Here is a 14641-nt window from a genome sequence, read left to right on the forward strand (position 1 = left end):
TCTTCAATAATATCCTGTTCAAATTTTACATCATTTTGAGCTGAAATTCTGTTTTTTACAGTGCTTTGAAACTGGAACTTTAATTATAATTACCCTGTATAACCATAATGGCATATCACAACTCATTTACAATAATTTAGCCCAGTGTGCAACTCAGTGTTGACGACATAGGCTGTATTTTCTAAGCAGTTTAGCATTTAACAACTTGGTCCCTTGGGTAGCTTTCAGTGTCTCAGTCAGGAGTGGACTACAGCACAGTCCCTTAATAGATTTAAGCTGTCCTGCAAGTCCGTCTAGAGCTTTACAGATATAGAATGGTGACAGGTTTCAAAAGGAATCTTTTATGCATTTACAATAATAAATACATTGTCTACCACAGGGTGTGGTCTGTTTCTATTACTGATTTCCCTTACATTTACAAATGTCCCAGGTGGAGGAGCCACACAAGATCTCTTAAGGATTTGGTTTTAATACTTTACCCAATGGATCATAGAAACTGCTAGGAATAGGAAATAGTGATTTTGGTTTCATGTAAGTCCCATGAGCAGCTAGGGAAGTAAGTTTCCATCTGGCAGGCTCACTTGCTGGGTAAGCCTTATACAAATGAGGTGCAGCAGGTCCCCAGAGGTTGCCCACTTACGACAGTTCTGCTGCAACAGCCATGCATATCATCAGCATGTAGCACACCTTGAGAAAGATTTCCTTTTTTAATATAGGTTTATACCATCTCCACAATCCAGGCAGTTAAGTGAAGAAACGTGTTCTACCACTGTGCCACATGGTAGTACCTGAAGTATACCCAGAGCTTATGGTTACAGAGGTCTGGTGGTGCTCAACAGTCCACAGCTCATGAAATTCAGGTTCACCAAGCTCATCACAGGGGCCATATGTGGCTTTATTAAAAATACAATGGGTTTGGCAAAAATCACCTCGCCCCCCCCCCCCCCCCCCCACTCTCACCCTTGTGCAACTGCTGTCTCTCTCTTCTGCAGTCCCATCCTGCACCATTCTGCCTTCATCTGGGCCACTTGCCGACCTTCTTCAACTCCTCCTGCTTCCAACCTCTTTGCTTCCTCTACCCACCCTACCTAACACAACCCCTCACCCCAGCCTCGCCCGGGCCCCAAGCACAGTGTGTTTAGCACACCGAATAATGTAGCTGCACAAGTGTGTGTGTGTGTGTGTGTGTGTGTGTGTGTGTGTGTGTGTGTGTACTAATGCTTGTTAAAGGGTTCGTCTGAAAGCTAGCAAAGCTTTTATCCCCCATATTGTGTGCCTGCTGACAGCTCAACGCTTCTACTAGTGGGTGAATTGTATCATTTCCTCCTAATTTATCTCAAATGTTATAACTGTGTATATTAATGTTTTGTGGAGACTGTCCTTTGCACATCTTTAAATTAGCATTGTGTACCAAGGAACAACAACTCAGTCACAAGTATTAAAAGAGTACACTGCAATGTCAGTCAGTTGGTAATCAGCATATAAAACTCAGTGTCAATCACAATCAAGAAGGGTCGTCAAGCAGATGCGCAAAACTATAGACCTATATCTCTGACGTCAATCTGTTGTAGAATTTTAGAACATGTTTTCTGCTAGAGTATCATGTCGTTTTTGGAAACCCAGAATCTACTATGTAGGAATCAACATGGATTCCGGAAACAGCGATCGTGTGAGACCCAACTCGCCTTATTTGTTCATGAGACCCAGAAAATATTAGATACAGGCTCCCAGGTAGATGCTATTTTTCTTGACTTCCGGAAGGCACTTGATACAGTTCCGCACTGTCGCCTGATAAACATAGTAAGAGCCTACGGAATATCAGACCAGCTGTGTGGCTGGATTGAAGAGTTTTTAGCAAACAGAACACAGCATGTTGTTATCAATGGAGAGACATCTACAGACGTTAAAGTAACCTCTGGCGTGCCACAGGGGAGTGTTATGGGACCATTGCTTTTCACAATATATATAAATGACCTAGTAGATAGTGTCGGAAGTCCCATGCGGCTTTTCGCGGATGATGCTGTAGTATACAGAGAAGTTGCAGCATTAGAAAATAGTTGCGAAATGCAGGAAGATCTGCAGCGGATAGGCACTTGGTGCAGGGAGTGGCAACTGACCCTTAACATAGACAAATGTAATGTATTGCGAATACATAGAAAGAAGGATCCTTTATTGTATGATTATATGATAGCGGAACAAACACTGGTAGCAGTTACTTCTGTAAAATATCTGGGAGTATGCGTGTGGAACGATTTGAAGTGGAACGATCATATAAAATTAATTGTTGGTAAGGCGGGTGCCAGGTTGAGATTCATTGGGAGAGTCCTTAGAAAATGTAGTCCATCACAAAGGAAGTGGCTTACAAAACACTCGTTCGACCTATACTTGAGTATTGCTCATCAGTGTGGGATCCGTACCAGATCGGGTTGACGGAGGAGATAGAGAAGATCCAAAGAAGAGCAGCGCTTTTCATCACAGGGTTATTTGGTAACCGTGATAGCGTTACGGAGATGTTTAACAAACTCAAGTGGCAGACTCTGCAAGAGAGGCGCTCTGCATCGCGGTGTAGCTTGCTTGCCAGGTTTCGAGAGGGTGCGTTTCTGGATGAGGTATCGAATATATTGCTTCCCCCTACTTATACCTCCCAAGGAGATCATGAATGTAATTTTAGAGAGATTAGAGCGCGCACGGAGGCTTTCAGACATTCGTTCTTCCCGCGAACCATACGCGACTGGAACAGGAAAGGGAGGTAATGACAGTGGCACGTAAAGTGCCCTCCGCCACACACCGTTGGGTGGCTTGCGGAGTATAAATGTAAGATGTAGATGTATTATTTCAAGTGGGTCTGTGCTGAAAAATTATCCAGTAATGTTGAAGCTATCAGGGCTCAGCCATGTACAGTTCGACATCAGCATATACACCAACATATGAATGAATTACACAGATAAATCATTTGTATGGAACAGTTCTTGATGGTAGACAACATATTACTGCCACTTGCATGAGGATTAACTTATCTATTGTGTGAAATGTACAAAAATTGATATATACGCAGATCAAAAAAAGTTTTGCATCACCCCAGTTCCCAGAACTCCTGAAGATAGACATTGACTGTGGATATTGTTTCACAGAGCCTTTTGACTGTTCAGAGATGTCACTAAACCTGCCCAAAGATGTAAACAAGCATGCATGAGAAGAGCTTATTAGACAGAGGGGGTCTGACAGTTGATAAGCTCCAGTCATTCCACCAGGAAGGAGATACATGGCTCGTGTTGTCTGTAGTTCAACCATGCCTAGATGGTCAATACCACAGTTCAATCATGTTAGCATTGTTACTTTGTGCCAGGAAGGGCTCTCAACAAGAGAAGTGTCCAGGTGTCTTGGAGTGAACTGAAGCGATATTGTTTGGATGTGGAGGAAATACAGAGACACGAATTGTCGATGATGTGTCTCACTCAGGCCACCCGAGGGCTACTACTGCAGTGAATGACAACTACCTATGGATTTTGGCTTGGAGGAACCCTGACAGCAACGCCACCATAGTGAATAATGCTTTTTGTGCAGCCACAGGATGTTGTGTTACGATTCAAACTGTGCGCAATAGGCTGCATGATGCACAACTTCACTCCCAACATCCATGGTGAGGTCCATCTTTGCAACCATGATACCATGCAATGTGGTACAGATGAGCCTGACAACAGGCCGAATAGACAGCATAGGATTGGCATCACGTTATCTTCAAAGATGAGTGTCGCATATGCCTTCAACCAGACAATCGTTGGAGACATGTTTGGAGGCAACCTGGTCAGGCTGAATGTCTTAGACACACTGTCCAGTGAGTACAGCAAGGTGGAGGTTCCCTGATGTTTTGCAGTGGCATTATGTGGGGCCAACATATGTTGCTGGTGGTCATGGAAGGTGTCATAATGGCTGTACGATATGTGAATGCCATCATCTGACTGATAGTGCAACCATATCGGCAACATATTGGGGAGGCATTTGTCTTCATGGACGATAATTTGCACCCCCATCATGCACATCTCATGAATGAGTTCCTTCAGGATAATGATGTCAGTGGACTAGAGTGGCCAGCGTGTTCTCCAGACATGAAGCCTGTCGAACATGCCTGAGATAGATTGAAAAGGGCTGTTTATGCACAATGTTACCCACCAACCACTCTGAGGGTTCTACACCGAATCGCCATTAAGGAGTGGGACAATCTGTACCAACAATACCTTGATGAACTTGTGGATAGTATGCCACAGTGAATACAGGCATGCATCAATTCAAGAGGATGTGCTTATGGGTATTAGAGGAACTGGTGTGTACAGCAACCTGGGTCACCAGCTCCAAAGGTCTCGCTGTATGGTGGTACAACGTGCAATGTGTGGTTTTCATGAGCAATAAAAAGTGCAGAAATGATGTTTATGTTGATCGCTATTCCAATTTTCTATACAGGTTCCAGAACTCTCGGAACCGAGGTGATGCAAAACTTTTTTTATGCATGTATTTGATCATAATTATGACAGACAAAGATAATAAAAAAGATATTTACTTAAAAATGTAGTCCAACAATGCATTGTACAATTTTTTTAACAATTACATAAAGATCTTTGCAGCCAACTTTGGACAGAAGAAGCCAACCAAGAAACATTATTGGCAGGTCAGTCAACTTAAAATACAGATTTTGCATCCCTAGTTCATTTTCAAGTGTTCAGGAATTGTCTTCTTGCAGAACTAACAGCACTAGATGCATTGTCACAAAACCATCTGTGCTTTAAATCTAGTAATGACCAGTGTGCAAATAAGTGGTAAATTCAGAATCAGACAGCTGTTGCATTAAGCAGTTATTGAACACCTGAGAATGACCTTGTAACAAAAACTGGCCATAACACAGACTACATTTCTTTCATTTAGAGTTGTTACTCATTTGAATTATTTATACAGAGTCTAGTCACATTAATCTGATGACCATCAATGTTCAACATCAATGTACAATAACCACTCACAGACAGCTGGTGGCAGTGCTGGCAGTGGATGGTATATAAAGTGTGTTGGGGGGACACAGAAAACAGTGCAGTTGTTGTCATAATATGGAAATGGAGTGATTTATCTTATTTCCAAGAGGGCATAATCATTGACTTTCAGACCAAGGGCACAAGAATTTCCAAAATGGCTAAGTTTGTAAATTGTTCATATGCTGTCATAGTTAAACTATACTGTGTATGGCAAAATCCCACAATCCAAAACCAGTGCCAAAGCAAACATGGTGCACCACAGGCCATAGATGACAGAGGTGAATGGCAGTTGCTGAGATATGTATGAGCAAATAGATGTGCAACTGTGAAACAACTGACTGTCCAGATGAACCAAGGGGTTACCATCAGTGTCTTCTTAACAAATGTTCAGCAAATGTTGCTGAGTATGGGCCTTTGTAGCAGGCACCTGGTTCATGCACCCATGCTGACAAAGGCTGGAATTTGCATGCCAGTACCTCAACAGGATGTCCAATGGATGCCAACAGGTGGCCTTCTCAGATCATGTTTTATGCTCCATCAGAAAGATGGCTATTGGCGAGTACAACATGAAATGTCTGAAAGCAAACAGCCTGCAACAATTGCGTGAAGAGACCAGGCTGAGGGACATTCCCTGAGTGATATCATCATTCTGGAAGGCACAATGGATCAACACAAGTATGCATCTGTCATTTGGGACCATGTCCACCCCTACATGCAGTTTGTTTTTCCTCAGGAGAATGGCATCTACCAGCAGGACCATGCAATGAGTCATTCAGCTGGCAGTGCAGGAGCATAATTTGAAGAGCAGCAGGATGAGTTTACCATACTCCCCTGGTCACCATGCTCCCTGGATTTAAACCCAATTGAGAATCTGTGGGATCATCTCATTTGGGCTGTTCGTGCCATGGATCCTCAGCCGAGAAACCTAGCACAGTTGGCCACACCACTGGAGTTGTAATGGCTTCACATCCCTCTTGTTACCTTCCAGAATGTCACTGACTCACTTCCTGCATGTTTTACAGTGGTCCACACTGAAAAAGGTGGTTATTCAGGCTTTTGACAAATGGTCACATTAATGTGACTGGACAGTGTAACAGCACAGTGTAAAAGCTGCAGGTACACTGTATCTAATGTGAAGAACATATAGGATCAAATAAAAATAATCAGGGCACTCATGTGAATACTAAGCAGAAGCAAATAGATAAATTGTAGCTTCTTAATATATCTGGGTAGGAAAGATTGTTTTTCCAAGCTGCAGTTTTTCTGCTAATTTTATTGATTTCATTTGTAGAATTTTAAAGGAAAAATAGTGTTGATAAGATCAATTCGGTTAGCTGTAAATTCCTTCAGTGGAAGTAATTTACTACAGTTAATTTATATCTTAGTTTATTCCAAATTTCTGAAGTTGTGATTCATGATGGTACCTATGTTACATGATTAAAAACATAATTTTATCAGCTCCAGTGTTTCAGATTTCAAGATACCAATGCCATAAAAGTTGGATATGTAGCTTCAAAAAGCAGTTATTTAATTAATGTCAGCTATGTCTTTGTATCTGACAACTCCTCATCATGAACTTACATTAAGGTATGCAATAAAAACTTACATTTAGCCTGAACTAACCTTGCATGTTGTAATTCCTGGAGCTCTGAGTGCAGCAGAAGCAATTCGCAAAAGAGGAGCAGGGTCAGGGAGGACAGACAGGCCAAGTGACAGCCGGCGTAGCAGTAATTCCAGCTGACTTAAAAGACCACCCCACAGTCCTGCACCTGCTTCTGCAGGCAAGCAATCCAGGTAGCAGGCCACATTCCACAATACTGTGCCAAGGTTTTCACTGGGAAGAGACTTGCGAGCATTTAATGCCTCTAACAAAAGCTGCAGTGGTGCCAGCACATTCAGTTCAGGGAAGTCCAATAGTGCTTGAGTTACAGACTTGAAGAACTGCATTCTCAGATGTTCTGTAACATGGAAAATAATCATACAGCAGAAAGACACTCGCTCACTCTCTCTCTCTCTCTCTCTCTCTCTCTCTCTCTCTCTCTCTCACACACACACACACACACACACACACACACACACACACACATAGAAACATGTGTGCATGTGCATGCACAATGTGATGCATCCCAAAATTATGATCACCCTGATAATAGTGTTTTGGTCCCACTTTGGAATGGAACACATCAGTGATTCTGGATAGCATGGATTCAACAAACCCTTGGTAGGTTTCTGGAAGTATGTGGCATGAGATGCCTATCCACAGGTCATTCAATTCCCATAAATTAAATGTCATTGGTTTGTGGACACAGAGCTGGCATCTTAAAAGTGTCCCAGATTTGCTGTATCAGGTTCCTTGGAACCCCAAGTGAACATCCCCCATAATTATATTATTTTATTTTACATTAAGTAGTACAAAGAATAATACATACAAAATTGTACAAAAAATGTACAAAGAATAATACTTGGTCAGACAAGACACAGTAATACAACTTTTTATACATGTGTACTAACAGTATTGCAACTGCATAGTCTGTTTGCCCCAAGGCTTTACTTTTGTCTACCCTAAACAGAAAGCCCTTCACACTCAGCAGCTGTCCATCAGATATGCAAAATTAACAGAAACTTTAGGGGACGAGAGACAGTGTTTTTAGTTTTGCCTTAATGTAAACATTATCAGAATTATTTATTGGCCTAAATAGTCATTTACTGAGTAAAAACGTTGTTCAAGTAGAAATTCTTTAAATTCTACTTTATATCTGTTTTCACCTTCTAACTTTCTGATGTTGGCTGGCACTATGTTGTAGAGTTTTGTACAAATATGGCACACATGCCTTGGTGTGTGTGTTCTTTTTGTTCACTGAGTATGAAGTGCTGTGCTATTTTGAGTATTGTAGTTATGCAAGTCAGCATTTGTCTGAAAATCTGCAAGGTGGGCCCAAACATATAAAACACACACACTGTTAGAGCTTTAAGCTTGTTGAATAAGGGTCTGCATTGTGTCTGTGGATGACTGTGTGTTATTATTTGGATAGCCCTCTTCTGTAACAGAAAGATTAGCTTTAGACAGCAGGTGGTGGAACCCCAAAATATTATTTCGTATTTTGCAAGAGACTCAAAATAGCCAAAATATGCCATCCTGGCACCCTTTTCAGTACAGACATTTGCAATAACTCGAAGAACAAAACAGGCCGAGTTAAGTTTCTGCACAAGTTTCATTATGTGGTCATTAAAATTAAGGTTTTCGTTTACACAAATCCCCAGCAATTTTGATGATGACACTCTGTCTATGGGATTGTCACCCAACAACTGATCAAGATTTATGTTTTGACATATTTTCCCAAACTGCATATAATTTCTTTTAGTTGCATTTCATGTCAACTGGTTTGAATTGAACCAAATGTGGACATTCTTTATAACTTGATCAATAGTTGTTTGCAGCATTTGCTTTGGTGCACCTATTATCACACTAGTGTCATCTGCAAATAGTATTGCCTTTGATGCTCTGTCTGAGGTGTGAAAGTCATTTATGTAGATAATGAACAATAAGGGACCTAGAATACTGCCTTGACCACTCCTATTTCCACATTTTTTGCATCTGATACTAAATTTATTTTGTGGTTGGAGTAAGTTGATGTCAGTCCTACAATCTGTGTTCTGTTTTGTAGGTATTATTCAAACCAATTTTTCCCTGTCCCATGAATACCTAATGCTTCCAGTTTTTCTAAAAGAATGCCATGATTGCCAGTGTAAAACGCTTTGGAGAGATCTAAATTTATTCCTACAATGCTGTTATCTTTTCCTAGATTTTTGATTATTTGTTCAGTGTAGAACATCATTGCTGTTTCTGTATTTGTACCTGCCTGGAAGCCATGCTGATTTCTGTTTAGTAACTTACAGTAATTTAGATATTTGTTGATTCTGTGTTTCATTATTTTTTCTATTATTTTGGAAAATGCTGGAAGGAGGGATATTGGCTGACAGTTTTCTACCTTATGCTTGTCACTGTTTTTGAATAATGGCTTCACTTTTGACATTTTCATCCTTTCCGGAAACACTCCTTCCTAAATGATAAGTTGGCTATGTATGCCAAGGGCCTTGAGATTTGTGCAGCTGTCATTGTTATGATATAAACAGACACCTCATCTACTCCTGCTCACATTTTAGGTTTCAAGCTTTTTATTACTTTGAAGACTTTATGTCGTCTGTTGGATCTATCCTCATGCTACAAGCAGCTTTTGGAAATTCAGGTTTTTCTTGGTTTCTAAATTTCAAGCTTAATGAAGTTGTTGCATTTGTGAAGTAACTGTTGTTGTAATTTGCCAAATTTGTTTTTTAATATTGACATTTTCTGTGTTTTTCAGAATGATATCCTGGTCTTCACATAAGGCTTTTGATTTGTTATCAGACTGTGTTATCAAGTTGTCATTACTTATAAATTTTTCCTTGGCAATTACTTTTCGATATAATGTCTTGTAATTCTTAACATATTCTATGAACTGTGGATCTGTAGATGTCTTCAATTTTGAATTATTCTCTTTTGAGTTCATCAAGAAGTTTTGATGCCAGCTGTGATCCAAGACCTTGGCTTTGTATTGTGATGTGATGTGATTCTTGATAGCTTCTTTGGAAAGCACATTTTGAAATATCCCATGAAAATTTAAGAAAAAGTGTTATATGCATCATTCGTATTTGTTAGGGACAGCACTTCTGCCTAGCACTCACTAGTTAGGATAATTGTTAATATTACACAGTTTTCAGTGGAAAATTTTCTTTTATACATGAAGTACACTTTTTTTCTTGCAGTGGCACTGAAGAAATTTTGAGGACAAGAGCATTATGGTCTGATAATCCCAAATCAGGATTTGTTACTTCTACTTCTGTGCATCGTACATTTGAAAATACGTTATATACAAGACTGTTTGTACTATAAGTTATTCTTGTGGATTTGTGTATGTGTGGAAACAGATTGAAACTACATAACAGATTTAGAAATTGATTTTTAGTCTACTTTCAATCATAAGATTTAGGTTGAAATCCCCATAGACAACTACAGTGGCTCCTTCAATAAAAAGAATGTTAAGCAGTGTTTCTAACTGATTAATGAATATGTCTGCATCCCCAGTAGGGGGTCTTTATGTTGCTATGACTATGACTTTTCCCTGTATTTCAAATAACTGTATAGCTGCTGCTTCAAAATTATTTTCCACACTTAATGATTCAGCTTCACATCTTCTTTTACCTGATACTTGATTTAGTAAAGATACACACACCTCTGATTTTTGCATTTTTTCTGCAATACTGACTTGCCATCTTATATGGATGAATATTAATTATACTTATTTCAAAACTGCTGCACCAATGCTCCATGATGCACATGCAGTCAGTGTTTGCACCAGTCATTGCTACCTCAAGTTCCAGTGATTTATTTCTAAGGCACTGAATATTTAGGCTTAAAATCTGCAGGTGACTAGGGTGAGAACTGGTTACAGTTTCATTTACATTTTGTGCTGTCATATTCATTCCCGTGTCCTGGTGGGATACCAAAAATCCTTGAGAAGGACAGGTTTCCGGCAACTTTCAGTATATACTTGTACATTCTGACACTTCCAATGTTGGTTCTGCCACTACTGCTGTGCTTTCTTGTGAACTTGGAGTCTTCTCATTTTTCTTATTTTCATCTCAAGTAATATTTGGATGATGAGGAACTGTAGTTCACTTGTCATTCAAATCACTGTCCACTGTTCTTTCTTGTAACACTTCATCTTTTTTTACATGCTTTGCTGGTGCTGATGGTGGTTCTAATGCTTTTACCTCTTTTTGAAGTGCTTCCATTATGAAGTCTGGCGATGGTGATGCAATTATCATTTAGGTTTTGAATTTATTTTGGTGGTTTTTTATATCCTTGGTTATCAGGTTTGCCAGATATTCTTTCCCCATGTCATTCACATGAAATCTGTGTTGTGTGTGGAATCTACATCCAATATTGCTTATATCAACATATTTCACATTTTTAAAATATCTGAAAATTTTTGCAAACTGATTGTTGGCACTTGTTATTTCCATATTGACACATGACCATCTTACAAGATCACAGTGATGTGGAATATCAACCATTATTACGTTTGTGTGAGTGAGGTTTCTCAGATACTGTTTAAGATCATGGGTAGCACTCACTGTTTAATTTTTGTAGACATCATTTGCGCTTCCCAGAAGTACAATGAAGTCATTATCTGCGGATGCAGTAATTTTTTAAATTTAGTTAAGTGGGGCTCCTGGTTTCACTATACCACACAAATATGTTTTAGCTGTTTCTTTTAGCTTACTCGCAAGTCCATGACCATGGCTGTCTGAAAGCACAAACAGTTTGTGAATCATTTTTTATTGTTTCACTAAACACTTTGGCTCAATATTTGGTAGGCACATTTATACTGACCTCATTCACACTTGTTTTTGTCAATAAATTTTCTTCTCCTACCTTATTCACAGTGCCTTTTTGCTTTCCCATCATTCATACAAACTATATGTTGAATTTTCACTATCGGTGGTTGAAAGTACTTGAAATATGTTTTTGTGCGCAAAGCTTGTATTACTTTCACAGGTTTTCTGATTTTGCACTTTGGTCGTGCTGTTATTGCACTTCACATTTGACCACTTTTCTGTAACGGATGAACTATCTCGCACAAGTTTTAGCCTGTTCAGTTCACTGTTTTCTTGCTGTATTTTGAAAATATGTTTTCAAGCTACTGATTATGAACTGTAAGCTCGTTAGCCATTCATTCAGTTTCATAATTTCATCCTTACAATTTTCACATGATTTCTTTTTTACAGCAAAATTTACTTTTTTCTGCAAGGACACTTGCTTAACTTTTACTATAGCTGCCATCTTACACTCCTATTATAATACTGGCCCCACTGGCTTGCATCCATGGCACGCTATATGAATCAAGCGGCCATTTGCCTGGATGATGTCAAATCCAGTCTTAACCGTTGACCTGGTGTAAAAAGAAATGTGATTTATTCAATCAGATGACACTACCTGTATATCAATAGTCCAATCACATTGATTCCATGCCCACTGTAATCATAACTGTTATATCATCAGCTTGGCAACATGTAGGAGTTGTCTACTGCAGAGCCCCTTGTTCAACAGTGTGTAATGAATGGTTTGTTCCAAAACACCTGTGCCTGCATGGGCACTGTGTTCTGTCATTAGATCTGCCGCAGATTATGACCTATGCTCTTTTACAGAGCAGACAAGCCTCCAACCTGCATGTTCTGTGAGAAGGTGTGGACTTCATATTCAACTATAACATATACATAATGCAGTACACAATTGTAAGCCACATTTATGATAATGCGCTCACACCCTAAAACCAACTGAGGCCAAACAGCAAGCAACTGTCAACTGTCCAACTACTGTCTGGTATGGGTTGCCGGAGTCAGTGATCATGTGTGTGTGAGTTAGGCTTGTGTGAACTTGGGTGTGTTTTCTGCAATAGAAGAAGGTCTTTTGACTGATAGCTCGCATGGTTAATAGTCTTTTTGTTGCACTTGTCTACGACTCACCATACCCTCAATATGGCATGTAGCAATCTATCCTTTCCATAATACTGGCATTATGCCATCCTGATTTTTTCATTCTTTGAATATATCAGAATATTCATTCAAGGACTTTCTCTCATTTCATATTAGTAAAACATGGAACTTGAGAACAGTTTATGCACCATGTAATTTGCGTAGTGTGACTGATTTTTATTACAGCTTTACAGTCAAAAAAACATTACTCATTTACTTCAGGGAAGGTATGTGCTGCAGAAGAATATCACCAATAGGAGGGTGGACAACCTTGTGTAGGAAACAGGCTACACAGCTGCACATAGTGCATATCCACCCAGGAAGTAAAAAAAGTGTAGCATGTTGAAACTGTGAATGAGTGAGATTCTGGAAGAGGGCAGTGTAGCTTGGTATACAGCATGAGAAAGTAAAAATGAGGCTGATGCAATGAAAACTGTCTCTTTATGTTGGGAAGCAGATGGCAAAACATCATCTACATAATGGAGGAAGCACGGTAGAACTGTAAGAGAAAGTGGCACATTTTTCATTTAGTGGCTAGTGGAGTAGAACAGCACTGATGACATATGCAACAGACGGAGGCATGGAAACTGGTGTAGCAGATGTTGAAGTTGAGACCCAAAGAGATGACAAAATGTGGATGCAGCAGATGACTGTAGGTAAGTTAAGCTTGTTTTGTCTAGTATTGGCTGGAATTAAAAGGCTTGCCATTATGGAAAACAGTGACATTTCTGTTGTTGTGCAAGAAGAGGATGTGATTCAGTTTTAGTGTGAGTGTCAATAAACCATGCACTCCCAAGCAAAGGCAAGCAGGTGGATAAGAAAATAATGATGTTGCAGTTGTTAATGTACAGCAGTTCTCTCCAATCACTGGGACAGAAACAGAACAGAATGTTATAATGAATGCAGCTACAGGAGAGCATTTTAACTTTTGAAATTAATTCACTGGCTGTGAATTCCTTCACATCAACCGTATTAGGTATAGCTCTATTACCCAATAATGACATACAAAAATTCATGCTGGATGAGGACTCTAACCCAGATGTCCCACTGTCTACATCCTTTTATCACACTTCTTTCAGACATATGTGTAAGTACTCTAAGTCTACAAGGGCATAAGACAATAACAACATTCATCTTGATTCCTTGTTACCTCATTCTCTCTGCTGCAGGCATTGAAGTAATGTTCGAAGCATTAGGTGATGAATTTTGTGGCCTATGATAAAAGGATGTAGGCAGTGTGACATTTGGAAATTTGTGTTGGTCCAAGGAGTGTGCACAGATAGCTGAAGTGGATAACATGGCCACTCATGATTATCAGGAAATCCATGTTCAAGGCCGGTCCAGTAAAAATTTTCATATGTCACTCCTGGGCGGTAGATCTATACCTAATACAGCTGATGTAAAGGAATTTACAATCAGCAAGTTGGTTTTCACGTATTTTGTACAGCTATGGATGATCCACAGTGTCTATTCTTTGAGATATGCATGTACAGTACACTTTAATTTGACAATAATCAATTGAATGAGTTTGGTCGATACTAATTTGTTTGATGTCAGTCATTTTAATGTAGATGAACAAAAAACTGTGGAAACATATACCAAATTTGGTATATTGCCTGTAAAACAACCTGAACAGGGAGTTATACAAGAGTAAAGTCAACTAGAAAGCTTGCAAGAAATGTTTGAACGATTAATGTTTAACATGAATAAAATTTTAGTGATGTGAAACTAGATATGCACCACTAACCTAGTGAGCTTTCTATTCTAGTGAGCTTAAACAATAGATTGGTAATCTTCATAAAAAATTGACAGCAATCAGAAGATATCTGTAGTTTAGCTGGTGATGTTAGAATTTATAAATTTGAAATTAATGAGAAAATAGAATGACGGGCTTCTGAGTTGAAGTAAATGTGGGAGAAAGATTTGCATTTTATTAAACTAAGATTGAGGAAAGAGTTTCTCAAGTCAAGAAAATATGTAAACAGTCCTCAGAAAGTGTGAAAAGTGAATTAACAGAAGTTATTAAAAGTGTGGCTATACAAAGGAAG

The 14641-nt window shown here is 39.3% G+C and overlaps 1 protein-coding gene across 1 annotated transcript in view; it reads right to left on the reverse strand.

Moving 5' to 3' along the window:
• LOC126470304 (protein unc-79 homolog) overlaps positions 1–14641 on the reverse strand; it is an 857658-nt gene that overhangs the window by 159691 nt on the left and 683326 nt on the right. Inside the window, exon 42 of the mRNA XM_050098074.1 lies at positions 6642–6976. Coding sequence (XP_049954031.1) covers positions 6642–6976 — 335 coding nt within the window. The remainder of the gene's footprint in view (positions 1–6641; positions 6977–14641) is intronic.

This window comes from Schistocerca serialis, chromosome 3, assembly GCF_023864345.2.
Source record: "Schistocerca serialis cubense isolate TAMUIC-IGC-003099 chromosome 3, iqSchSeri2.2, whole genome shotgun sequence".
Classification (NCBI taxonomy): Eukaryota; Metazoa; Arthropoda; class Insecta; order Orthoptera; family Acrididae; genus Schistocerca; species Schistocerca serialis.